The 26,457-nt window shown below is 36.7% G+C and overlaps 2 protein-coding genes and 1 long non-coding RNA gene across 7 annotated transcripts in view; 1 reads left to right on the top strand and 2 right to left on the bottom strand.

Moving 5' to 3' along the window:
* Positions 1–24,845, bottom strand: part of LOC128862248 (uncharacterized) — a 31,739-nt gene extending 6,894 nt beyond the window's left edge. Inside the window, exons 1-2 of one of the 5 annotated variants that reach the window (XM_054100770.1) lie at positions 24,583–24,845; positions 9,706–9,879 (exon numbers count right to left, since the gene is read on the bottom strand). In XM_054100770.1, coding sequence (XP_053956745.1) covers positions 9,706–9,774 — 69 coding nt within the window. In that variant the 5' untranslated portion in view covers positions 9,775–9,879; positions 24,583–24,845. The other 4 variants (XM_054100771.1, XM_054100772.1, XM_054100773.1 and 1 more) reach the window with 4 other exon arrangements.
* LOC128862253 (uncharacterized) lies at positions 3,198–4,275 on the top strand. The gene is made up of 3 exons (XR_008454445.1): positions 3,198–3,298; positions 3,722–4,077; positions 4,144–4,275. It is a non-coding gene; the product is annotated as an uncharacterized LOC128862253 (long non-coding RNA).
* On the bottom strand, positions 6,871–7,314 carry LOC128862250 (40S ribosomal protein S17-like). The gene has a single exon (XM_054100775.1). The coding sequence runs from the start codon at positions 7,282–7,284 to the stop codon at positions 6,886–6,888; it is 399 nt and encodes a 132-aa protein (XP_053956750.1). The 5' UTR covers positions 7,285–7,314; the 3' UTR covers positions 6,871–6,885.
* Positions 24,846–26,457: the final 1,612 nt, after the last annotated feature.

The raw sequence follows: 26,457 nt of genomic DNA, 5'->3' as shown, positions 1-26,457 counted from the left end.
TCGCAACATAGGATGAGGCCCAGACTGCGCCGCTCACAGAACCTCACGAGACTAGCGGCCTTCCCGGGTGGTGGCCCTTCCAGAGCATCGTAAGGAAAGTAAGCAGATGCAATCACAAACTTCGACCATCCGCGTCTACCTCTATAACCATAAGCCACAGAGACGGCCCCTAAAGACCCAGGGCTCTTGCACTGCTGTTATGTGGGGTAATGTGTGCAGCTGGGAAAGCCTTCTACTTAGTAGTGCAGTAGCGGCTTTGGAATGCTGCAAGTTAATTTGCGTCACCGTCAAGGGACGATAGCTACAGGAATCGTCCGAGTCACTCATTTGGGAAAGACATGGAAGCTGGCCGTCCCAAAGAAGAGACTCAGACGGTTCCCGTACCGTGAGCCCATGACATCAACACTGGCCTCGTCCACTCGCACCACAAGAGTAGCCCCTTCCTTCCCGTCCCGGTTTTTACTCTTGGTGTACGAGACGACTCGCCAAAGCCTCGTGTTGATGCCCGAATTCTGGGCACGTAGACAGGATAGGACATCCGCCGTAGACAGGTCTGGATCCGGAATCCAGCAGATGGCCTTCCTGAGGGCTACACTCTCCTCGCTGTATACTGCGAAGCGAGTGGTCCCCATGGGGGGCACGTTATTGACCACGGTCCTGATCCACTCGAAGTTGGCCAGAGACGCGCACGTCATCTTTATGGTGCCGTCCTTTGTCTCATAGCCCTTCGCGTTGGCTTCCGGACCGGAGGCAATAACCCGACGCATCAGTTGGCTTTTGCAGTATTTGCATCCGTCAGCTGATGGTCAGGCCCCAGTTTTCCAATCACAGCCACAGGTCGTGGGCCAGCAGCCTTCTCGCTATAGGATGGCTTGGCCGCACCCTTGGATGTGCTTGGGCGAAGGTCCAGCTCCCGATCCTCCACTGACGAAGATTTCGCCGGGCGGACAGCTGTGCTGGACATTTTGTCAAGGCGCCGATAGAGACGTGGCTCAGCAGAACCTTTTCCCGCCACATTGGCTGGCGCCAAGACCGCGCTCGTACCTTGGGGGGTCGTGACTCGGCCATTGGCGGCAACCGCAGGGCAGGGAGGTGTGCTGCTTTCAGCCACCGTCTTTCTCCGCTTGCCTCGAGAGCGAGACAACTTGGGAGTGCCTGTGCCCACCGTAGATTCGGTAGCTTCCGTGGGTGTCACTTCCGCTGACCGAGGTCGTTTGGAAGACACAAACGCAGAAGGGCCGGCAGAGCCACATGAGGATTTCTCCCGCATGAGCCTTGCCCGCCGCTTTCTTCTCTCCCTCCTTGCCGCGCTCTTCGACTTCCCTGCTTCTTTGGGAGGTCGTGCAGCCACCGAAGAGACCTCACAACTCAGGCCCTCAGAAGCAGGGAAACGTTTTTCAGACTCTGAAGGAGAGGAGATTGCGATAGCAACCCCCGTCTCCTCCAGGATGCGCTCTCGCTCGTAGAGCTGAGAGACTTGGGTAATGGTTGGGGCCTCCAGAATCCATGCCCCTGCCGCCGAAGCGGGTGGAGTGCCACTTGTGTGGATTCCACCTGGAGTAATAGAACCATTGTTTTCCATTACCTTTTGGTTTTTTTCGGGACTCCTCCCTAGCCAGTTTGGTTCGCGGATGGCACCCTGGTTCTATGCCAACTATGAGTCATCACACGAGTGTTGAACCCACCCCATCAGGGAACGCCACTCTTGTGATGCCAGGGCTCCCTATCCACCACCTGGGACGCGCCCGATGGGAGTTCAGGCAACTCCACACGAGGCAACTCCACCTTTGCTTAGTGACAGGAGGAACTGTGACAGTCGGTTGGGCATGACAGGTAACATCAGTTTTGTCCATCTGCAGCCTCTCTCAGTCTGCCAAGCTCGCTTGCGGGTTAGAGTAACCCGTTTGCTAACCGTGGCTTTGATGGCTGATGGCCAACTATGATTAGAGCACAGGGACTTTATGAACGAATGTTGAAAGTGTATAGGGACTTTGCGTTATCAATTAGTTCAATGGAAAGATGAGCTGCCTTGAAGACGATCCACGTCACGGACGTTCAAAAACAGCAACAACTCCAGAAATTGTTGAAAAAATACGGAATATCGGATATACGGAGAATCATCGAGAGACTGAAAGAGATTTAGTAAAAGCCCTAGGCCATGGTCTGTAGTTATGATCCTTGTTCAAAACAAGAGGCTAGAGAGTGGTATGAGCCTGGTTCTTCGGCTCCGAAACGAGTTCTTGTCCAGAAATCCGCTAAGAAGGTGTTAGCATCAGTTGTTTGGGATACGAAAGGAATTCGTTTTTGGATAACTTGCAAAATAGTAAAACAATAAATTCCGAATATTATTGTAACCTTTTAGACTAGATGAAGGAACAAATTTGTGAAAAAATACCCAGTTTGAAAAAGAAAAAAATTGTCACAAAAGCGTTTTGATAGGGGCTAAAATCCCTTAATTAAGGTTCGAATTGTTGAATAATCCACCGTATTCCCCAGATTTGGCCCATCGCGACTTCCAACTCTTTGCAGACCAAAACAAATACATGTTGGGAAAGAGGTTGTTCATCAAATGATGAGGTCAAAGAAGCTGTGGAAGCGCATTTTGTAGCCCTTGCATATTTTCTCTAAAATATTCAAGATATTTGCACCTCTAACTAAAACTATCGCTTCTTACTGAATTTCAAATTTATTTCATCAACACTCATAGTTACCAGTACTTCGTAATCGTAAACTTTTTGCATTCACCAAAGCAAGCAAAAACAAAACAAATTTTTCTCTGCTGATAAGAAATTCTATTTTCCACATCATTAGCTAAGATGATTTTATATACCGTTATCTCACTGCTATCTCATGGTTTAGTCATCAATCAGTTAAAAAGTGACCGTAAGAGTGATTTGTTGATTAAAATACCAAATCATACGTAAAATGTAAAGAACGAAAAAAAATCCCGGTAAACGGACTTCATTGCTGAGTGTGATTTGCTGATTAAAATATCAAATCGTAAGAGTGATTTGCTGATTAAAATATCAAATCGTACGTAAAATGTAAAGAACGAAAAGAAAATCCCGGTAAACGGACTTTGTCTGTCGTGACGCAGTCGATTTATTATTCTTATATGCAATTATACTTTAGGAAAAGTTGAGCGTTAACTTTTTAAGACAAACTGTTTATACATAATTAATTGTGCAAAAAATTAAAATAGGCTGGAGCCAAAATCTGCAAGTGCAAGACCACGGAAAATATTTGTCCACGTCAAACGCATTTTGTTGAGAAAAGAATCCGCACACCTGGAGATCCGGTAAGAAATTTTCCCAGTGAGCTTTAAATGATTGTGTGGTGGAAGATTCTCATGAAATAGGTCGCCAAGTTTTGCAAAATCACAATTAGTCTTCACTAGTTTGTCGAAAGAAGCCTTTGGTTTCTACACAAGATGCTCTACGCCTATGATGTTCAAAAATTGATTCATTTTATAAGAAGCAGATATAAGATGTTCGGGTTAGTCATACAAAGTACTGATTCGCATTTCATTTTCCAAAAGATTTAACTTCAGGTTATTAACTGCAAAAGGAAAACGATTGTTGTGACGGCTGTGCTTGAAGTGTAGATTTTTTTTGCTCTTAATTTTTTATTTTTAAACGGAGTAACTATATTTTCTACTAGTGGCTAATGAATTATGTAAATAACATTTTTTTTGTCTGTTTATTCTCCTCATTTATTTCAGGCATCTGTATGTTGATATTAAGTATGCTGTTTAATAATTTGGCAGTGTCAAAAGGGATAAAACTAAGATCAACTGCGAAGATCACGAAGCGGGCGCAAACGTTCATAAATCGCTGCCTTCGTCGGATTTTGCGAATTTTCTGGCCCCAACCAATAACTCAAGCCGGGTTGTTGGGAAAAGTGGAAAGGAAATGACAATGGACCACCTGGCGGCGCTCAACAGAAGACGAATGAAGTATCTTGGTTTAACGCAGAACGAACTAAGATTCCTAGCACAAAACCGTATCCGTTGGCGAAGAGGAGTGGTTGATGCCTTATGCTCCAAATTGAAGTTAAAGGGTCACATATCTATCTACGGTATGGTATCATATATATTAACTATATCTATATATTAACTATTTTTACATATTTATTCTTTTATAGCATTCAATAGGTCGCTTGATCGAGTTCTCTTTAGATTCTTTTAGTTTTTGTTTCACTTTCTACAAGTCATCAAGGCGCCATCTTTGAACTTTGCAAACCATTTCCGTGCTGTAGACTTGCCTATGCACCTTCTCCATTCGCGTCGCAAATGTCCTGGGGTGCTTCGGCAGCTTTTTCACCTCGATGAAAAGCAAAGAATAGGAGGTATCGAAAATGTTGAATTTTACCTCTTGGGTATTCCATTTATAAGGCTCAAAACTAATAAAAAATTAAATATCTCAAACATACAATTAGCATATTAAAGTTTTGTAGAGCAGAAAGAGTTCTATCGAATAAATATTTGCTTTTTGCCAAACAGCAAATAAATCGTTGCTATAAACTTATTCCACAAACCAATTTTTTTATTAGTCAAACAACACCGAAGATTGAGCAAATACATACATACATAAATTCTTAAGCAATATGCCTGAATTTCGCTTGATTAGTATAGGTTAAACACTTCCTTGACAAACTGTACATTCGGCTCAGTAGAGTATTGTGTATGCGCAGCTACCAGATGTAACCGAGCACTTTAAAGAATGAATGCCAGACTGGCGTGGAAGTCTATTTTTCGAATTAATTTTTTATTTTATGTGAGGAGCTTTTTCATGGCAGAAATTAGAAAAAAACCTTTTCTTTATTTTGGTGTTTCACCGGCCGCCGTAAAACAGCCATACAAATACAAATATTGCAGTGTAAATCAGTAACTTGAAAATAATTGTATCGAAAATGGAGAATGGGCAACGGTTAAGCGGGAAGCATTGAGTTCGTATCACAATCGACAAAATTTCACATGTGCAGCCATGAGTGTCGCTTGGGCTACGTTGGCGGGGAAAAACCTGAGTAATAAGAGTCATTTAGTGGTGCTTTAGCGCAAACTATAGTATTTGTATTATAACTAAATATGGGCATATGTATAGTACATAAGCACGAATGTATTCACATTACATACACATCTGTACTGTTTATACAGCCTACCTAGGGTGTATATTTTTACATATGGAACAATATGAAATTACTGTCTGTATACAACGAGCTAAAAAAGTAATTTTTTTTTTAATTTTATTCGGTCATTTTTGAGTGAAAGATAATTGCGCGAAAAAACTTGATGTGGTTGGGAGCTCTTGTGTACATAAAAAGGCAATAAATATTTTTGTATTTATTATACGTAATATTTTAATAAAGGCATGTGCAATCAACATACTTCCGGTCTGATTTTAAAGGTTTATACGCTTTGGAAATTCAACTAATTTAAGTTCGATTTTTTTTTTTTTGCATATGGTATAATTTTTCCGCTTCTAAAAAGCTGAGCATATTAAAACTGCATTAACGCTCTAGGGGAAAGTTACAGTTTGCCTCTGTTAAAATTAAAAATTAAAAATAACTAATTTAGTTTGGTTGCAGGTGTTCTTCCCTCCATTAATCACCGAAACCCGAAATAATATCTTATTAAATAAAAATGCCATAAGGATCATGTGAGTTCCGGGTCATGCCGGAATACAAGGCAACGAGTGCGCTGAGCCAAAGAAGCCGCTCAAGAACCGCTTCACTTCAGTGCACATTTTACGATCAAAGATATTCGGAAAATTACACTAAAATCTCTTCAGGAAATGTACAATAGTCAATGGATTAATTATCAACACCACTAAGTACAATCTTACTGGCATCAAAGCCATATATCCTACACCCAGGTCTTCTCAGAACCTCAAGATAGTTACACGCTTTCGAATCGGTCACACTATAGTTACCCATGTTCACATCTCACGGCTCAGTCAAACCAGACTGCCCTTTTCGCAACTCAAACGACTACACGATAACACACCTTCTCGATACCTGCCCAGGATTGGAATACACTAAAAATGCAATTCATTCTAATCTTGAACTTTCGAATCTTCTCAACAACACAGATGATAATAGCATTAACTTATTTTGTAAATTTATTAAATGAACTAAATTATAAGTTTAACTCCTTGCGAAAACTATATACAAAATTATACTCCACTCAAACTCACACCACTCACTAATCTTCTTATACTTAATCAACAATACCCTCTCCCATCCTCTTGTATAGTTACTTATCAACATTATTAGTCTAGTTTAAGATACCATAAGCCGAAGGCCCTGGCGGCCAGTGCTTATTTCGTAAGTGGAATAGTTCTTAATAACTGTTATTCTTTTAAATAGATAAAAACAAAATAAATAAAAAAAATAGGAATATTTAATTTAGTTTGGTTGGAGGTATTCTTCCCTTTTTTTGACATTTTAACTGACCGCCGGCTCATCCAGCACAAACTAATATCCCCTATAATGAATGATCAAGCACATCCTATTACATTATTTCAATAAAGATATGTATTTTAGAAACAAGCTCTAGAATCTATATATCCATTAAGTTAATATATTTATTTGTTAATTCATAAATATAAAAGTTATAATAGCTTTTGGAATTAACTCGTAAAAATTGATGTGACAAAAATTTTCATAAACACTGACGTGGAGCCTTAAATCTTCCTTCCCAATTTTTTTTTATTTTTATAAGAATTTATAACCTCTGCATTCAACATAATACTATTGTACATTACAGGGTGATTCGTCTAGAATTTGTATTTAATATACTACGATTAGGTTATAAATAAAAGACTCGTTAGTAAAAAAAAACAAAAAACAAAGAAGAATGTGTATATTTGGTATCAAATACACGGTTTAATTTCTTCTGTTACATGTACCGCCAGTTGAAGGCTGAGTTAACTGCAAGCCACGAATATTATGGAAGTCCAGAAGCTTCAGCATTTCTTTTGTATCAGAGTCAACTTCGATAATATCCTGTTCTAAAGCTGAGACAGCAGGTACGTAATTATCGCGTCGCTCGCGCTCTTCTTCCTGCAATTTGATAGATATGCCTCGGACTTGAGAGTGGCGCAAACGACCCATCAGGTGAGTGACATACCCAGCAATTTTATTCCTTAGAGGCTTGGTGGGGATGATGGCTACTTCTTCACAAATACGCTTGTTCGTATGGAAATCCAACGTTAATCGCGTGTAGTACTTCTCAATTATGACCTTTGCGGAATTTTTACCTGTTTTAGTTCGGACACGACCCATGGTGAACACTTCAGCGGAAAAAAAAGACTCGTTAGTATTACTTGCATATATAGTACATATTTTTCAATGAGTTTTCTGTTGCGGAAAGGGTTAATATTGGCACTAAGCATGGAACACAATTTGATTGAAATTACATACTTCCATATTTAACCCCAAAGCAGCTTTTCCTTGAATCCAAATTTCAGTGGACTCTCCCAAGTCTCAGCACTTATCTCTCAATTGGCAACCTGTATTTCATATCTCAACTCTTAAATCCTATTTGGATATCCATCAAAAATAATCTACTAGGGCAAAATCACACCTTCTATTATTATTAATCCTTTCGATATTCAATTTGAATGCAATATTTTTCAAGCAAAAGCCGAGCCATTTCGTAAATCTCTGAATATAAACTAAATTTCTGACACATCATGGTTATTATTTTAGCTGTCAATATCAGAAAAGCGATGACTAAATCTCTGAACGCTAAGTGGGCCACCGTGCATATTATGTATAGTTTTATTATACCATTAATTTTATATTCAGTAAAACCCATAAACATATTTTCCAAACGAAATAGTACTTGCGCTTTACGATTTCGGAAACATGAGTCCATTTATCATAAGAAAAAAGTAAATTTAAAAAGAATATTCTCATAGCATCACGACCGGCATTTGTAAAACAAACCAAATAATTTATCAAAAATGTAATAAAGGAAACAACAATAAAAACATAAGGCAAATAAAAAAGTAACTCGCCAATCCCCCGTTACTGATAAAGCATTCAATGCAAAGCCTCTTTGCCAATTGAAAGGAAATATGGAGAAAGCGTATAACATACATATATACGTATAAGTACATATACATACAAGGTGAAGTCCAATACAAACATGACTGAGCTAGAATAGAAACGACAGGAGCTTTGTTCTGATAACGTCGAGTTTGTTTATTCAAAATAGTTCCCTCTGGCCTCGATACACCGTTTTGGCGCGATCTAAAAGCTTTTCGAAAGAGTGTTTCAGGGCATTGACCAGAATGCCCTTCAGGCTGTCGCTACAAGCCTTTTTGATGGCCTCTACGGACGCAAAACGTTTTTTCTTTCATAGGTAGTAGTCACAGGGAGCCATACCGGCTGAATATGGTAAGTGATTGATAGATTAAAATGCGATTTCTATTAAAAAAATCCGTCACTAGAGTGGATCGATGAGATGGTGCATTATCGTACAATAAGCGCCAGGGTTCCTCCTTCGCTGGTATTCAGGGCGAATCCGACGAATGCGATGCACAAACGCTTCAAAATTACATGACAGAAAATTTGTATTGACGAGCTCCTTGTGAATAATTTCCTTGGAACCGTAAAAACAAATGAGCATCGATATCATTTTTGACTTCTCTAAACACAATTTTCTGGGTGGTGGCTCGTCTGGGGCCTTCCATTCGGCACTTTGACGCGTAGTTTCAGGTTCATGATGGAAACACCAGTTTTATCACCAGTTACAATGTTGTAAAGAAAGTTGTCGTATTTTCTCACCTCTTTAATGAGATTTTTCGAATGTTGAATTCTAAGCAATTTGTGGTCCTCAGTTAACTTGTACGGAATGAAACGTGCATAGACCCTTCCTAAGCCCAAATGATCAGTTAAAGTACAATAAAACGATGTTTTGAAGATATTTAACTCTAACCCAATTTCCATGGAGTTTACGGTGATTACTGATTTCACAACCATCTCTAAAACGTGTAAACCTCTCATGAACTCTGGCACGAGATGGACAATCATCGTCATAAACGTTTTTCATCAATTCAAATGTTTCGGTACACGTTTTACTGGCTTTAAGACAAAATTTGATATTAGCTCATTGTTGGAAAGTCATTTTTGTACCGATGCGCAAATATACTGACAATTTAGACGCAATAACTTCATTTCCACTGAACCGAATGTCACCAAGCTTTCATTGGAAGTCAACTAGGGATGTAAATTCCAACGCAGTAGCTCATTAAAAAGATGGCACCATCAAAAATATTTGTATACCGCCAGTGTTGTTTATTTTGGACTTCACCTTGTATGTCTATAATATATACGTCACCCGTTTGCTCTTTGAAAGATAAAATACTTCGGACTTCTTCGAGGACTTTCCAGCGATCAGCGTCTGGATTAATATTTAATTTGTTTAATGTTGCTTTGGATTCCACCCAGACTTGTAGTAACGCGAAGACCTCTTTTGTACCTTACAATCATTTCAATATTGCATGAACATTTCCCTGACTAAAAATTTAGTTCGCGTTTGATACCACATAATGTGATAATCGGTCAAAACAAGGCTCGTGGGGATTGGTGCAATGGAATCTTCAAATTTAATACACTTATGGACGGTCTCGAAATCCAAGGGGCAGCCCTCGCATATCTCTTAAGTGCTATTAACAACTCATAAAAGTACAAACTTACCCTAAATGTTATTGGCAAATCCTCCAGAGTCACTTTTATATCCGGATCTTCTGTCGTTGTGGATGCCATGATGCTTTGGTGGATTTCAAGAAGAGTTCCCAATTAAATTAGCAAATTGTTTTCGCAAGTTTTACACAACATTGGTATATTCCTAGTGACTTTGAGCAATATTAGCTGCAAACAACAATTAAAAACAAAAAGAATTAAAAAAGTGATAAGAAAATACGAAAATAATAAAATATATTTTTTAGAAAAAGTGCCAAAATTTTTTACCATAATTATAATTTTTTAAAAATCTTGTATAAATTAATTTATCGGAATCTATGGTCGATGCTTGTTCTTCATCGTGTTATCGCAAACTTTTTTGTGAATAAATCCGATAAGGTATTGGTACGATATTTTTTAAGTTAACAAACCGATAACTCATTATCATTATTATTCATATAAAATAATTAAAATAAATAAATAAATAAATAATTGGCGCGTTCACTTCTGTTAGGTGTTTGGCCGAGCTCCTCCTCCTATTTGTGGTGTGCGTCTTGATGTTGTTCCACAAATGGAGGGACCTACAGTTTCAAGCCGACTCCGAACGGCAGATATTTTTATGAGGAGCTTTTTCATGGCAGAAATACACTCGGAGGTTTGCCATTGCCTGCCGAGGGGCGACCGCTATTAGAAAAATGTTTTTATTAATTTTGCTTTCACCGAGATTCGAACCAACGACGATCACGCACCAACCCATTCGGCTACGGCGGCCGCCAAATAATTACTCATATAAAATAAAAAAATTAACCATATTTCTCATTATTTGTTTATAAATTATGCAATTTTTTATACGAGGGAGAAAACATACGAAAGCAACCCAAAGCACAATCTTGTTGGAATTTATGGTACTTAATCCAGACATAGTCATAGCCAAAGGAGATCGTGTTAAAGAAGGCAGCAATAAGAAGAACTGAGTGCTGATTTAAATAGTTAGAGTACATGCAAAATGTAAAATTATGCTAAATTTAAAATAAACATTTGCTGAATATAAATTAAAAATTAAGTTTAATAAATAATTGTAAAATGTAATCATGTAAAGTGAAACCTGTATTGTATTATTGTATATTATTTAATTGCTATTATTTCGTTTATTTTAATTTTATCGCTTTTGACACTGGCCATTAAGCGATGTATATAAATCCTGACCAAATTGTTAAACAACATACTTAATGTCAAAGGACAGATGTATAAAATAAATGGGGACAAAAAAAAAAAAACAAAACAAAAAAAAAAATAATTTATTATTTGCTTCTACAGTTTTATGCCATCTCCGTACGGCAGATGCTTTTTATGACGAGTTTTTTGATGGGGATTCGAGCTTGTGTAGTTCTGAGTGGTAGTCACACACCAACGCATTCTACTATGGTGGCCAGTTGACTGCGATGGTCACGCAAAATTTTTCTTGTTTTACCATTATATTTCGGTATCAATCGCCTCCACAAAAAAATTACTCATTTTATTAAAAGTTTTGTTAATTTTGCCTTAAAAAATGATTAGAATCAAAACTCTGGCACGAATTCAAAGTTCATAATCTAACACAAATGTAAAAAATAGGTGCACAAACAAAACAACTGATTTTGGACAGTTTGAGCAGGATTTTTATTCAGCTCGAACTTCCGAATTTCGAGTTCGAATTCTAAATTGATACGAAAGCAATTCCGGCAGGCTTTCAGAAACGCCCGCCTTTTTGCTAGTTCCAACCACCACAAAGTAAAGTTAGAAAATCAGAAACTTATAATTTTTTATATTTGAATTATGTTTGAAAGATCAGCAAATCACTTAAAGTTGCGTCCACTAACTGGGATCTTAACTTATTCCGCATTCACACTGCTAAGGAAAACATATTTTTGAAAATAGGTATTCCATATATTTTTGAAATTTCTTTCTTGCACACTAACACTGGGATTTCGCGCGACAGAAAGTAAACACAAATTTTCTCGGCACTCATATTAAATAATCATGGGATTTTCGGTACTTAGAAAAAACCGAGTTCACGCGATTAACATGCGTAGTAAGTATGTATGTCTTGTAGACATCTCTGAACATTCTTAATGTGGCAATTTCGGTGATAACAAACGACGTCAGAGAGCTGGAATCGGTTAAAGATTTCGAATACCTAAAAAAACTATTTCTAATTGTTGTTGCAGCAGCATAAACATTCCCCATACATATACGAGGAATACTGCTTGGCCGGATATAAATCCGGGTCGCTCCGGTTACGTAGAACCGGCTGTCGTGGAAACGAACTACATATTTCTAGTGAAAATGGGTAGTAGCATTTCGGTATGCAGATAATTTAATTCTGAAAAAAATCTTTTAGGTATTTCCATAAGAATATTCTTGCAATCAATATTTCCACTACTTTTTCTTTGATGCATAACCATTTTAATTTAAAAAATAATTCGTTCTATTTACCACGCAAACGCTTTGAGATCAACACAAGTAGGCAGATTCCTCACACAGTAGCTGTATTTTTATTACTTTCATTATTTATGCACATATGCAGCTAAAATATGTTTTCTTTTTCACACACTTATATTTTATTCATTTCCAAACAACAATGTAATTTTATTTTTAATATTATTTTTGCGAACCGTCACTGGCTTGAGAAATTCGTAGCTACAATGAGTGAGAGAAAGCATACAGTAAAACAGAAAAGCCTAACAACCGCACCGCACAACAAGACCGTTGGAATTGTTTCGTCTTTATTTCTGACTTTTTCGATGCTTTTTGACTAACATACACAATCAGTCAGGTCACAGCGACCCGCTGTAACCAACTACCAGCGCCTACGACCGATCACCCAGGTGAGCAACCACCAACGACCAACAAGCCGAGCGACCGATATGTGCGCGCACAGCTTGCGTCGACGTATACGGCGACTGCACACCATTTACATGAGGTGCTTGCTTTTTTCCAAATGGTTAAATACTATAACTACAGTTAGCAGCATATTTTTTACTGTCCGTCCTCTACTTTGTTATTACGTTTGTTTTTCCGCTGCTGCCGTTTACTTCACAACGCTTCTGTCAACTGCCTATTTTTTAGTGTGCGCTTATGAATCGTGTTGTTGCCTTGCTTACACTTGGTACATCGGAAATAAACAACAACGGCGGTAACGACAATAAAATAAATAATAAAATATAAAACAATGGCATCAGCGATCGTACAAATGAATGAAATAACAGATAAGGGGATAAAATATGCGCGAAGCCGCGATATACATAAATGTACACACGGGCACATATGTTCATATATATATACTGAAATTTAAATACCTATACATACATATATGTATGTTTGTAGGTATATACCCAAATGCATATTTATGTACATATGCGCATATGTTTTTAGGCTACGAAGCATTAAAAGCACATTTAAATCAGCAAGCAAGAATTTCGTGTACAACAACAGTGCCAAGTTACATTTGCTGAGCTCGGCTTGAACTGTCACTTGAGTCACAAAAGGTAATGATCACTGGGATGTGACAGCAATACTGTAGCAAAAAGGCATATTAAAATATCGAAAACACTCTGTGACGTCATGAACTCTTCATCACACTGCCAGCGTGCAACCAAAGAAAATTGTTAGTAGTGAATTTATAAAGAAAAACTGCTAACCCAGTAAATGAGTTTTGCACATCAGCAAAGTTAAAACTTGTTTGCCAAAAATCTCTAAATAAATTTGGGAATATTTTAACGATTTAGAGCTGCACTGGCATCAGCTGTCTGTTAGTTGGTTAAATGACAGACCAGAGTGTTGTTTACAATCACGCGTATGCGTTTTGCCGAGATCGAACGTCAGTAATGGATTTCAAGCGTAATAGTGTGATTACATTATAATTGGCTAGAAAATCACAACCAGCGATTGTTCGTCAGCTCGAGCACCTTAAAGTCAATCAAGTTTTTGTTCATCGCAACATTACTCGTTACAATGATACTAAATATTAGTAGCATCGCGAAACGTCGTGGAAGTGGTCATCAAAAGACTGCAACGCCACTTGAAATGGTTCAAAATGTGAAGAAGCGAAATGAGCGAAATTTCCGACGAAGTGTCAATCAAATGGTGAATGAACTGAAAATATCAGACTGTAGTATCCGCCGCATACTGCAAAATGATCTCAAAGTCAAACCTTACAAGATCCAAAAGGCGCATGTTTTCACACCAAAGCAGCAACAGGTCAGACTTGAGAGAGCGAAGGAATTGCTTCGCTTGGCCAAAAGCGGTATATTTCCCAACTTTGTGTTTTCTGACGAGAACATTTTTCAAATTGAGCTATTCGTAAATTCCCAAAAAAGAATTTGAGTCATGAATTTGCCAGGAGGCAACACCCGCCACAGGTAATGGTTTAGGCCGCTGTAGCCGCAAATGGACGCTCTTTTAGTTTTCATTGAGCCTGGGGTCAAGGTATCGAGAAAGGTTGCTTTGAAGCCGTGGGCAGACAAACTTTTCGGTGGCAGACCATGGACGTTTCAACAGGACTCGGCATCGTCTCCCAAAGCTCGAGTGAACCAAGAATGGCTAAAAAACAACATTCCGAACTTCATAACGTCCACACAATGGATCTTAAATTTACCAGACGCAAATCCGATGGATTTTTCTCTTTGGGCCATTTTGGAGAGCAAGATCTGGAGTAAAGATTCACCAGTCTCAAGGCGCTGAAAAAGGCCATTGTCCGCGAGTGGGCCAAAATACCTGGAAGACACATTTGGGCAGCTTGTGATTCATTTCTGGACCATCTCAAGGCCGTAGTCAAGGCAAAAGGTCGTCATATCGAGCAAAAATAAATTGATTCTTAATTTTGTATTATTTTCACACAATTTAATTTTCCAAACTAATTATTAACTTTATGGCCTTTTAATTAGTTATACTCCGACGACCGAACCCTGCTTAAAAATATACACCCAAATGTTCAGAATGGTGAAGAAAATAGAAAAACGTGATATTTAATATATCGATGGTTTTCGAGAAAAGTGGCACAATTCAAAAATACAAAATACTGAGGTGGGTCAGTTTTCTAGATAATTGACGCGCCAATTCGATCACCTGACAAAACGACACTAACGCCATCTCTCAGAATTGCTTCAAGATTCACTTATGACGCTTTTCCAGATAAAAATATATAAACTCTGTAGTTGATTTTTGCTTTTAACGGCAAAACTCCGAATTTGAGTTAATTTTGAGTTGTGTCGCTTTTCTCGAAAACCATCAATATGTATCTCTACTTTATTCGTCGCGATTTCGACTCGTTCGAGGGAAGGAGATATTACATGGTTGCGAAAATTCAGTGAATGACTTGGTAATGTTGTCATTTGTGACATTTAAACTAAACAAACTAACGACAACGAAGTTTTCTTTCTTGCCGTGACAAGAAAGTGTATGTGTGTATATATATTTTTTGGTGTGTAGGTGTTTCTATTACTTTCGCCTACTTTTCCTCCTCACAAACAAGTACAGTAGAAACTCAATTCTTGCACGTAATGAAAACCGCGCTATCTGCAATTTTCGAGCTAGTCGCTATACTGAGGTTTTGTTCCATACAAATTAAAGTAGTTTTTTTCCGATAGCTATAAGAAGTTTATATGTTTTTGTTATATTAATTAAGTACACTTTAAAGTGAAAGACAGTTTTGATTTTGGTTTGTTTTGTTCACACTCGTTTGTTCAGCGCCACACTGTTTCTGAGCCTCTGTAGCGTCATAGCATCGTTTAAGGGGACAGATACCTGTAAAATTTCGAAAAAAAATGTTTCTTTTTTTTCATAAAATGTTAATATAATGCTTTAAGAATATGTCAAAAAGATTGTAGAACGTAAATTCCTTGCGTTCGAGCGCTGGGAGCGGTATAGTTATGTAGGTATTAGAACTTTAGACGCGTTTTTCTTAAAACTGTATTTTTCGAATTTGCGTATACGATAACTCGAACAGTTATTGCCCGTCTCCCTGAAATTGTGCACACATGCGTATATTTTATGATATTACTTTCTATGTGACTATACAATTTCGAAAATTTTCGAAAAAATAATTGTTTCGAGGCAAAAATAGTAGGAAAATTCGCCCCAAAATTCGTTTTTTTTGAGCATTTTTTTGTTTCCATTTATTGTTAATTCATAAAGAAATTGTGACATTAAAAAACAAAAAAAATTTTGGTTTTTTCTATTCAGGTCACTGACGCCGATTGAGAAGCCCCGCTGCGATTTTAAATGATTAAAATAAAAAAAAAAAACAATTTATATTATTTTAATGTATTTATAAATAAACTGTATGCCAATTTTGAAACAAAAATATTGATTTCTTCATTTTAAATAATTTTAATGAAATTCAGGGAAAATAAGGCCGTTTACAGGTGGGTATGGCTTTCTCAAGTGGGCCACAAAATTACCAAAGTGAATATTTTGCGATGAAATTCAGCCAGGACTGAGTTCTATTATCCAGAAGCACACTCAGAAAATTTTGTTGTAAAATTCTAAATATTTTTTTTGCAGCGCTTGAATAATTATCACATTTCTCGTAAAGTAAGTATCCGATTACAACGATTTTTCAACTGCAGACTGATAAAGGATGATATTTTCCAAAAACGTTATTTTTGTTCCGAAACTTGAAGTTTTGTTGTTGTAAATAATTTTTTTAATAAACAATTAAAAATTTAACTGATTTCTGCGCCTCTGAGATGAAATTTTTTTAAGGATATTAACGTAATAAACATCTGTGCATTTATGTATGGAAAAAAATGCGTGCAATTCGAAAAGGATTAACTACAATTAATTTTTTTGTGCCAGAATGCGCGCTTCGACTTACGCGGACGAGCACGAACAAACAAACGGCAGCTCGCGGGCGGCTTGCGAAAAACCGTGTTTCGGACACATCTCAACGCGATATGCTTCCGTAAAGCATATTGGATTTTTTCGGTCGAAATTTCGCAGTGACTTATCGGAGGTTTCTCCATGAGCAGCGTGACTTAAAGGAATTTTTTGAAGTTTAATTTAATTTTAGGCCTTATAACGTTTTTGATCCATGGGCTGTATTAGAGCTGTATAGTTTTAAGGAAAGCGCATTGCAAATATTTGACCGTTGTAGCTCTCTAACTCGCCATCTTTGCATTATCAATAAGAAGAAGTGATTTTTTCGGAAGATTTTGCGCACGAAGGAATTCTTTTAAGAATTTTTTATTAAAACAGAATTCTCTGTTTTGACAAAAAATTAACATAAACAAATGTTCTGTGAAACCATTTTTCAAATAAAGCGAAGGTCATCCAAGCACTTTTATTTCCTTTGTTGGCAACAGGCATAGCAGCAAACAATTTTTAGTAAACGTGGATTCCCGGATTTCCCAATATCCATTATTTCTACAATGGTAGCAGTATTTGTACTATATTCTCTCCATACAGACCTTATGCTCCGGAGCCGAGGTTTCTTTTATTTGCACAAGAGTTTCATCAGGTAAAAGTGGATTGACATTGACACCACATGACCATTATGAAACCACACCATGCAAAAATTAACGCAAAACGTATTCCCCCTAAATTCAATTCAAAAAGTGTTTTCCCCATAATTAATTACATCGGTAGTATTTCACCGAACTTTATGCTCAAAAATATGAACTTAAAAAGAGCAAATGAGGTAGACTAAAATAAAAAATGTTGCAAGTATCGAGGTACAGATTTTCTAATGTCGCAAGTTTTGAATACGCAATGAAAAAAATGTGTCGCAAGTATTGAGTATCTACTGTAGTACCTCTTCCTTTTGCCTGTATTTTCATGGAGCCTGACGTTACCGCGAATTCGGAAGGCGCAATCTCTTATTCTATCATGCTTGTGTAAACTTGGTAATCTATCATTCTTGGATCATTTGTACTAAATGAGAGTAATTTTGCTTTATTTAAAAACTTTTTTCTTCTTTTCTGAAAATTAAATTCGAACTTCTGCCTGCCAGTATAAATTTTCTGTCCAGGGTTCATAATCAGATCGGCTAGTATATACAAGAGGGCGCAAAATTAATCACTCTATTTGGATGTTGAATAACTAAATACAAAAAATGATTTTGAGTGATGGAAATTTTTATTTTGACATTTACGCGATCCATATCCAATCTGTTAGCATACTGCATCTGTCTAGTACACAGATGTCAACGCCACTTCAAAAAACTAAAAACCTTTCGATAGGTTGATTAAATTTGCCCCACCTTGTATTATTTAACCATAAGGAAATACTCATTAAATTTGGTCAATGCTCTAATAAAATAATTTTTTTTTAATTCGGTCATACTCACATACTTACAAACATACTAATTGTAAATAACGAGAATAGCTTTGTGCATTAAACATGCAATGATGGTATCAAACTCATTCAATTGTAAAATTAAGCAACTTTGCTGCCAAATGTACATAGCAGTGGCAGTGAATGATAACTAAAGCAATCCATTGGAAAGGGTGTAGAGAGTAGGATTTGAAATACTCGTTCAATTCGTTGCATTTTACTACAGCGAATATTTCGATTTCATTGCTTAAATGATTGGAAGAGCTGTAAAACTGTATTTAACTTATAGTTTCGCTCAATGAGAAAAAGTATAGTTAAACGAAAATGCGGTTTGAAGCTTAGTTTTGCAATGCCATACATTCATAATAATTTTTAATTTCCAAGTACATGCATTAAGAAAAAAAAGCTCACGTCGTTAATTAAATCTTATTGCAGTTTTTACAATACATTTTCCGTATACTCCGAGTTTCTGTTACTTCCCATCCGTAAACAGCAAATTATCCATTGAATTGTTACCGAAATCTATTTCCGAATCTACTTCTTTCTTTTTAATAACAAAATCACTGCCATCACTGCTGTAACTATTTAACTTCATTGATGAATCATCGAATTTGGGACTGTTGGTGTTACACCTTTTATACATCTGGCGTGAAATTAGCCTCTAAGCCAATTTTTAGTTAGAATTAGTAATGCTTGGGGGAGTTCGGTTTAAGAGGTGTGCCAAACACTAGCAATCCACAGCTGTTTAGCATGAAGTCTTCTCGTTCTAATGCATTACCTCACGCTTCTGTAAATAAAGGGTTTTCCAATAAGAGGTGTTATTTAATGTTGAGATCAATGATTTCGTTGCTTGTGTGGCACGTAGTGCCGTCTTGTTGAAAATAAACGTTGCCCAGATCAATACCAACCAATTCCGATCATAAAAAATCGTTAATCATCTCTCGATAGCGCAATCTATTCACTGTAACTGTTGCTCCAGCTTCATTTTCGAAAAAGTAAGGTCAAATGACTCCGCCGGACCATAAACCGCACCAAACAGTCACACAATAGAGAGGTTTTTCAACTATAACTCTTGGATTTTCTGAGCCCCAGATCAGCGGAAGAATAAAACTGATTTTCTGTCAAATCAGATGACAGCTAAGTGTTACGATTCTTCAAATAATACCTAGTTCAAATCGTAACGATGGATGGCGGGCCCTGTACTTATAAACCATAATTTTTGGTTTTTAATTACTTTATTATTTTTTGCGATATTAAATATCACTGTTTTCAAGCTTCGATGAGTTAAATACGTGCATAACATAATCCAATTTTAAATTACAGCAAAAAATACTGCAGATTTACAATCAACCCTCCACTGAACATCTCTGCATACGAACTTCGTTTTTATTTCAGATGTATGGCAACACCAACTTTTCGCTAAATTACACAACTTTATCATTAAATTACTTAAAAACTATACGTCTCCGGAGGGTGCGGTCTTCAGTTTTAAAATGGGGATATACCCCTCTATCCCTCCTTTTAAACGTTTTTTTCAAAGCAGGTTACATTATACTAAATTTTTCACGCGTGGACTTGAACATTGCTTATGAATTCGTTCAGGACATTGTAATTAATGATTTGGGTTTGCGCCATGTTGCTGCAAAGTTGCCCCTAAAGGCTCTAAATTTCATGCAAAAAAGGGGACATCACCAAGTACATGATTTCCAAGGCTGAATCCGACCGAACATTCGTCTAACACATCATTACTGGACACGAGACGAATGTATATGAGTACAACAGGCAATGCAGATATCAGGCGAGTGGGTGGAGAGTCAAAAAACGACTACCGAGAACACGTTTTAACAGCCGAAAGAAAGTAATGGGAAAATCGAACAAGGATGTGATTGCAATACCTAAAACGGTGCGACATAGGTGCGTTGCATTTGATGGCAAGTACTTTGAGGGCGATAATATCACTTTTGAGGAGTTCACTTGCATTTTGAATTTTTTTGATAATATTCCGCGAACTTTTTGATCAAGGTGGAACATATTTCATAAAGTATATATATTACAATATGCTTTTCAACGAATTTTTTTGTTTTAATTTTTGCAGCTGGTGGGACTTTTTATCATAATTAAATATACTTAGTTTAAATATTTACCCCAATTAGAGAAGATCTGCAATCAGCGCGACACCAAGGTGCTACTAAGTAGACGAACAAGTGGAATTCACAAAATGGTATTATGCCCTACTTAATATACCATATTATCTGACACACTTGTGTAATTACTATAGAAACACCTCAACAAGACACCACTGGCCACTTTAAGCACTCAGACGTTTTTGATGACAACTATGAGCAGTTTTTTAATTGTAATTACATTGTAAGTATAAAAAGTATTAGCTGGCTTGCCTCTTTAGTGCAACGTAGATTTATTTTTCACTTGGAATTGTAATAAGAGGTAAAGGAATTTTATATCACAACAACAAAGGGTGTAGGAAAATACTCTGGTTTTCTTGAGGGCGCGAAATAAAAAAATTTAAATTACAATTAAGATCTTTTGTAAGGAATGATAATTTTAACTCTATTTATTTGAGACTCAGGTAATTTGCAGGGCAATTTACAAACACTTGTTTGAATATTGGTGCCCTTACAGTATGAGAAATACTTAGATGAACGTCCCTAGAGGGGAGTTGTTGTAAGTCATACCCAGCAGCAAATCTATTAATGAGACTAGTGTTCCTCCTTCTAGAAGCTGATCCCTTATTTTATCCATTTATTTATATCCCAATTAGGGAGAATTTAATTATTGATTGATAACCACGTAAAATACTTCCGTGAAAATCAAATGAGTCAGAACATTGGGAAGAACAACGTTGAAAAGTACCGTAAACTTATTTTTTCGGAGAGTAGACAGCATCCAATTTTGCTTTTATCTCCTCGCATATTTTCACATCCAAAAACAAAAGGCCAATTACCGAACGTTACTGCTCTTTTTGCATCTCAGCGAAAATCACGAAAATCGTCTTACTCGAATAGCTCCCAAATCCAAACTAACCTATCACTCAGTCTGAAATTTGTTTTGCCGACGTTTGATAGATGGCGGCACACGATGCTAATACCAACTTCACCCAGGGATGTTCTCCGTCACCAAACCGGGTACTTATTGAGCCACCCTCGTATATATTTTTGGTTTCTCTTGCTCGATAACTAATATGCAATAGTTTTCTATATTTACATTTAGCAATAAAACAAAACGGAAACTTTACGTAACTCCTTGCCACAATGACACAGCTATTTATCAATTGCATACCATTTATTTTTGTACATTTTCCTCTCTTAGTTGGTCTAATTTAATCTTATCTTAAGTTGAACCATTGAGAAATAATATCATGGAGTTATCAATCTCAGTACTAATAAGTGCTCGATCTACCACTCGTTCGCCCAGTTTGTCTCATTTATTTCGAGTTGTGATTTTTAAAAATAGAACGAACGGTGCAAAAAATACCCTCGCTTATTATACTATAAATGTAGGTATGAGTATACATAGATGCAGATTAGGAATGGAAAACATATTGCTACTGCATTCCAGCTATCAAGCAACGTAAAAAATAGAACAAATATTGCACTTCTGTCAAAGTAAAATATAATTTCAGGCAGAAAACGGAAAAAATATTTCTCATCTAACAACTGTTACAAAATATATTTTTCTTTAGTTTGAGAATGTTTTCAATTTATAAATTCAATTCAATTCTGTTATTTTTGGTCACTGGCGTAAAGATAAATTAACTAACAATTCAGCCATCAATTGCTTTAAAATAACCACTCGTGCTAAATGTAAGCTGTTTTTGAAATGGAGTAAGCGCAATACAGTCCCAACGGAACTAGTTCACATTAAACTAAATAAAATTAAATTTATGCTTGGTTGCTTAAGCTTTTCTCTACAAGGTATACCACACACAGCGTGTAAATAATTATAATTAGTTGTACTACAGGCAGTGGGTTGCTAAGGTGCAGTGTAAATTGATGGTTTTAGAAAATCTACGGTTAACGCCGACCAAGTTGTGACACACGTATTAGTCAGTCTTACTATGCAAATGATAAAGCCAAGAACGGCGTATATGTAATGTACATACGTGATGGTACGTAAATACAGATTATACAGTTGCAGCCCTAAAAATCCGGACAGGTAGTAAACTTGCATTTATTGGAAAATATATTGGGGTTTTAGTAGTCGTTGCATTTTATATAACACATGGACTGAAAAGTCGCGTACCCAATACATAGATAGATGGCACTAGTTTTATTGCATTCACTTCTTTTTCAGTTAGTGCTAATCTTAAAAAAGCAGCTGTTAAAATTTCATGATATTCTAATAATTGGTTCGTGAGTTATTGTGCTAAGAGTAGCACTACTTTTATTATTTTCAAAACAATCGATCAAAAGGAACTTTGTGTTTTAATTTTGCATTGCTTTTTGGTGGATAAAAATACCGCTCAAGCGAAGCAATGGCTTGAATAGTGTTGTGTGAGCCCCGCTCCATCAGAAACAACAATAAAACGATGGTTTACTGGCTTCAAACGTTGGTCATAGAGACACCGATGATGCACAACGCAGTGGTCGTTCAAAGAAGGCGGTAACACCAGAAAGCATCTAAAAATCCACAAAATCGTTTTGCATGGTCGAAAAGTAAAGTTGCGTGACACAGCTGGCATCATAAAGATATCAAAAGACCGTCTTGGCTTTAAATTGTATGAACATTTTACTATGAGAAGGCTTTGTTTAAAGTGGATGCCGCATTTGCTCAGTTTTAAGACAACGTGCTCCCCCATTCACCGTATTTTCCAGATTTTGGCTTTAAGCGAGAACTAAATTTCACTCGAATGAAGAGATTATCCCTGAAACTGAGGCCTATTTTGAGGCAAAAGATTAATCGTTCTACAAAATTGGTATTGAAAAGTTAGAACGGAGCTGGAATGGTTGCGTTGTACTTGATGGAAATTACTTTGATGAATGAAGCTAACTTTGGACAAAAAAAAAACGTGTTCCCCTTGTTACTCCCGGGGCTTTTCAGCCCATGTGGTATGTGCCTTAAAAAAACTGTAAAAAATAGTTTTTTGCAAGTTCGCCCTCAATTATTTACTAAAGAATTATGTGTGCGAATAGCAGAGTTAAGCGTGCGGCTAAGGACGCGCAAAAAAAAACCCAGTTCGAAAGGGGATTACTGTCTGACACACATAAGTGAAAAAAAAATTATACACAAAACAAAACTATCGAAAACTTTAGAGAAGAGTTCTTAGAAGACGGTGACATCAAACCAGTTTCTAAAGGCTCCTGTTAGTTAAGCCACTCAGCTTCTCGCCAAAAAGTAACAAAGAATACCAAAATTAGCTTATACTCCGCGGCAATCGATTGACATTGCTAGAACGACTCAAATTTTAGTCCGGCCAGAGACTGACACTTCAAAAATGTATCGAGAATGTTTTATGTTGTTACTATAATAATAATTTATAATGTGATAAAAAGCACAAAGTATGCGAAATAAATATTTTTCCATGCACAACTAAAAATATACAAAATGCATTACTTCAAACGATCTTTTTTAATAAGTAACTTCAAGCATTTATTAATTAATAAAAACAAAGTATCAAAAAATAGCAGCAAAAGCTGCACTTGTTGGGTCTGGATTTTTATGCGCGCCACTGTATAGATGCATCACCAAATAAATGGGCGTTTGTCTGAGTCTGGTAGTAATTAAATGCACATGTCACTGGAGTTTTTTTGTTTTTTTCTCTCATTTGTTTGTTTTTTTATGGTTTTTTGCAGTTGCTGAGGCGGGTAGCTCGGCACTTTATGTTGTTAGTTCTATGAAGCTTTCCGTAGATTTTAATGTGTTTTCCGCTTTTGTTTATTTTTTTATTTCTTGCTGAGGCTATATTTTGTATTTATTGCTTTATTTTAATTTTTGTTTAAAACGCTGTTCCACCGCTCACTTTGGTCTTGGCAATTCATTTATATTGGCACTGATATGCAATCATAGTACAATGTTTTATTTTCTCACCAGATGGTGAGTTAATTCACTTGTTTGCTGTTTTTTGAGCAACTAGCTTTGTTGGCACCTAATTTGCGGTACTTTAGACTTGCATTATATTAACAGTGACTTACATACCGGCGCGTTTGCTTCGTTTGAAAAAAAAAAAAAAAAAACAGTTGAGCTCACTTTTCTTCACAAGACTTCACTAAAATTCGCCACTAAAATTAATTCTAAGTAAAGTAAATGTTCACCTGCTCACTTAGGTAACTTTGCCAAGGTAATGGGCTAATCGTGCGCCCGTTATCTCATCTTTTCGAATGCACATATGCACGTATGTTGGTATGTATACATGTGCACTGTATGTTTTTGAGTACTTTTGTTCAATGCCTCCAGTTACTTAACGTTTCAAAGTTTTTTGTGCTTACTGTTATAAGTTTTATTTATTTTATTGCCTTCTTATTTCAGTTTCATAGTTTTTACTTTTATGGTTGACTTTTATCTTATCGTATTCTCACAAATCTATATCAAATATGTTGTTTTTGTTTCTATGCACACTTTTACCTTCAAAAAATTGCTTTTATGGCGTTAAAAATATTTTTCGCCACCGAAACGTTTTTTCTCTTACTATTTTTTTTCTTTTTTCACTTGTAGTTTCTATGCCTTCGACTTCGCCAAACTATTGATGTAATTGCAAATTTTGTATTACTTTTTATTCACAAAAAGGAAAAAAATATTACTAATTATTCAGTGCCAATGGAAAATCTGTGTACTTCGTCGCTTGAACCCTAGCGCACCGACTGATCGCTACTGGACAGCAAAATTGTTACTCTCGCTCAACGGCGTTTGTTTTCATTACCGTTGGCAATAAATACATTCAGCGTTTCCCAACATGTTCATTGTCGAGGGTGACAAAGAAACGGTTAGTTATGGAGTTAAGCTGTTCTTATCTATACATTATATATGTATGTGTGTATGGTTGAGAAAATACAGAAGGTAGCACATATCGCAATCAGTGGATCAGCCCACGTCGTTTCAAGAGTTTGCTCATATTGGTAAAATAAAAAGCTCTCACTGTTTCTTCACCTTGAATCGACAATGCAATTACCATACACACACGGATAAAAATTATTCGCACAACAATTAATTTTGGAGTTGAGTAAAGTTGCGTTTCGAATGATCATATTCATAACCGGACTTATTTGAAAGCATAGGTTGTTTTGTTAGAAAAATGAAATCAGTTAAGGTCCGGCCATATTTTCCCTGATTTTCATTAAAATGAAGAAGTCAACATATTTTTTTCAAAATTGGCACACAGTTTACTTATAAATACATTAAAATAATATAATTTTTTTTTTATTTTAATCATTTAAAATGACGGATGTACACTCAATTCTTCCAGAAAGATCTCAGCGGGGCTTCTCAATCGGCGGGCATTGTAGCATCGGCGTCAGTGACCTGAATACAAAAAACCAAAAGTGGTTTTGTGTATTAATGTCATAAATTCTATATGAATTAAACAAAAATGGAAAAAAAATAATGCGCGGAATAAAATGCTTCAAAATAATGAGTTTCGGGGCAAATTTTCCTACTATTTTTGGTTCGAAAAAATTATTTTTTCGAAAAATTTTCGTGAACTTGAAAAACATAGAAAGTAATATCATACAAAATATGTGTGCAAAATTTCAGAGAGATAGGTCAATAACTTTTCGAGTTATCGTATACCCCAATTCGAAAATACAGTTTTGAGAAAAACGCGTCTAAAGCCGGCAACGTAACTATACCTCTCCTAGCGCTCGAGCGCAAAGTCACGGTTGACGATCTATAATATAGGAAATACTTAAATTTACGTTCTAAAATTTTTTTTTACATATTCTTAAAGGATTATATGTATTAACATTTTATGAAAAAAAAATTTTTGTTTTCGAAATTTTACAGGTATCTGTCCACTTAAAATAAATTAATACTTTGTGTAAATAGTTTTTTCCCTTGAAAATATTCGTGTCGTATTATTTTCGTTAATATTTTATTTGTGGAGTAAAGTTTTGGCCTCGGTAGTCTAACGTAAGTGCATTAGCCTGCCATCCCAGAGGTTGTGGGTTCGAATCCCACGTAAAGCACGGACCTCCCAAAAAATCTCAGTCCTCAAACCCAAAAACTGATCCTTTTCATCTTTTCTCCCGCACAATAAAACAAGCAACAACAAAGAAAAAACACATAGTTACACATTGCATCAGTGGCGCCAGCAAGGGGAAGCGGGCAATCGCGGTAATAGCGCAGACATACCAAATTTAACGAAGTGCTCAACCATCTGTGCGATCCTTCTGCCAGAAAAATGTGAAACACAGATGGCGCTCCAAGCAGTAAGAAGGCGTTGTTCCTAAGCAACGACAAGTGGGCACCAAACACTCAAAATGGGGTGTATGGCAAACATTTATT

The sequence above is a fragment of the Anastrepha ludens genome, chromosome 4 (genome assembly GCF_028408465.1).
Source record: "Anastrepha ludens isolate Willacy chromosome 4, idAnaLude1.1, whole genome shotgun sequence".
Lineage (NCBI taxonomy): Eukaryota > Metazoa > Arthropoda > Insecta > Diptera > Tephritidae > Anastrepha > Anastrepha ludens.
The sequence above is the reverse complement of the archived record's forward strand: the minus strand, read 5'-3'. Positions and strand labels throughout refer to the sequence as shown.

Excerpts from the sequence above, each read along its gene's own strand:
- LOC128862250 (XM_054100775.1), bottom strand. The coding sequence starts at position 7,284 with ATGGGTCGTGTCCGAACTAAAACAGGTAAAAATTCCGCAAAGGTCATA.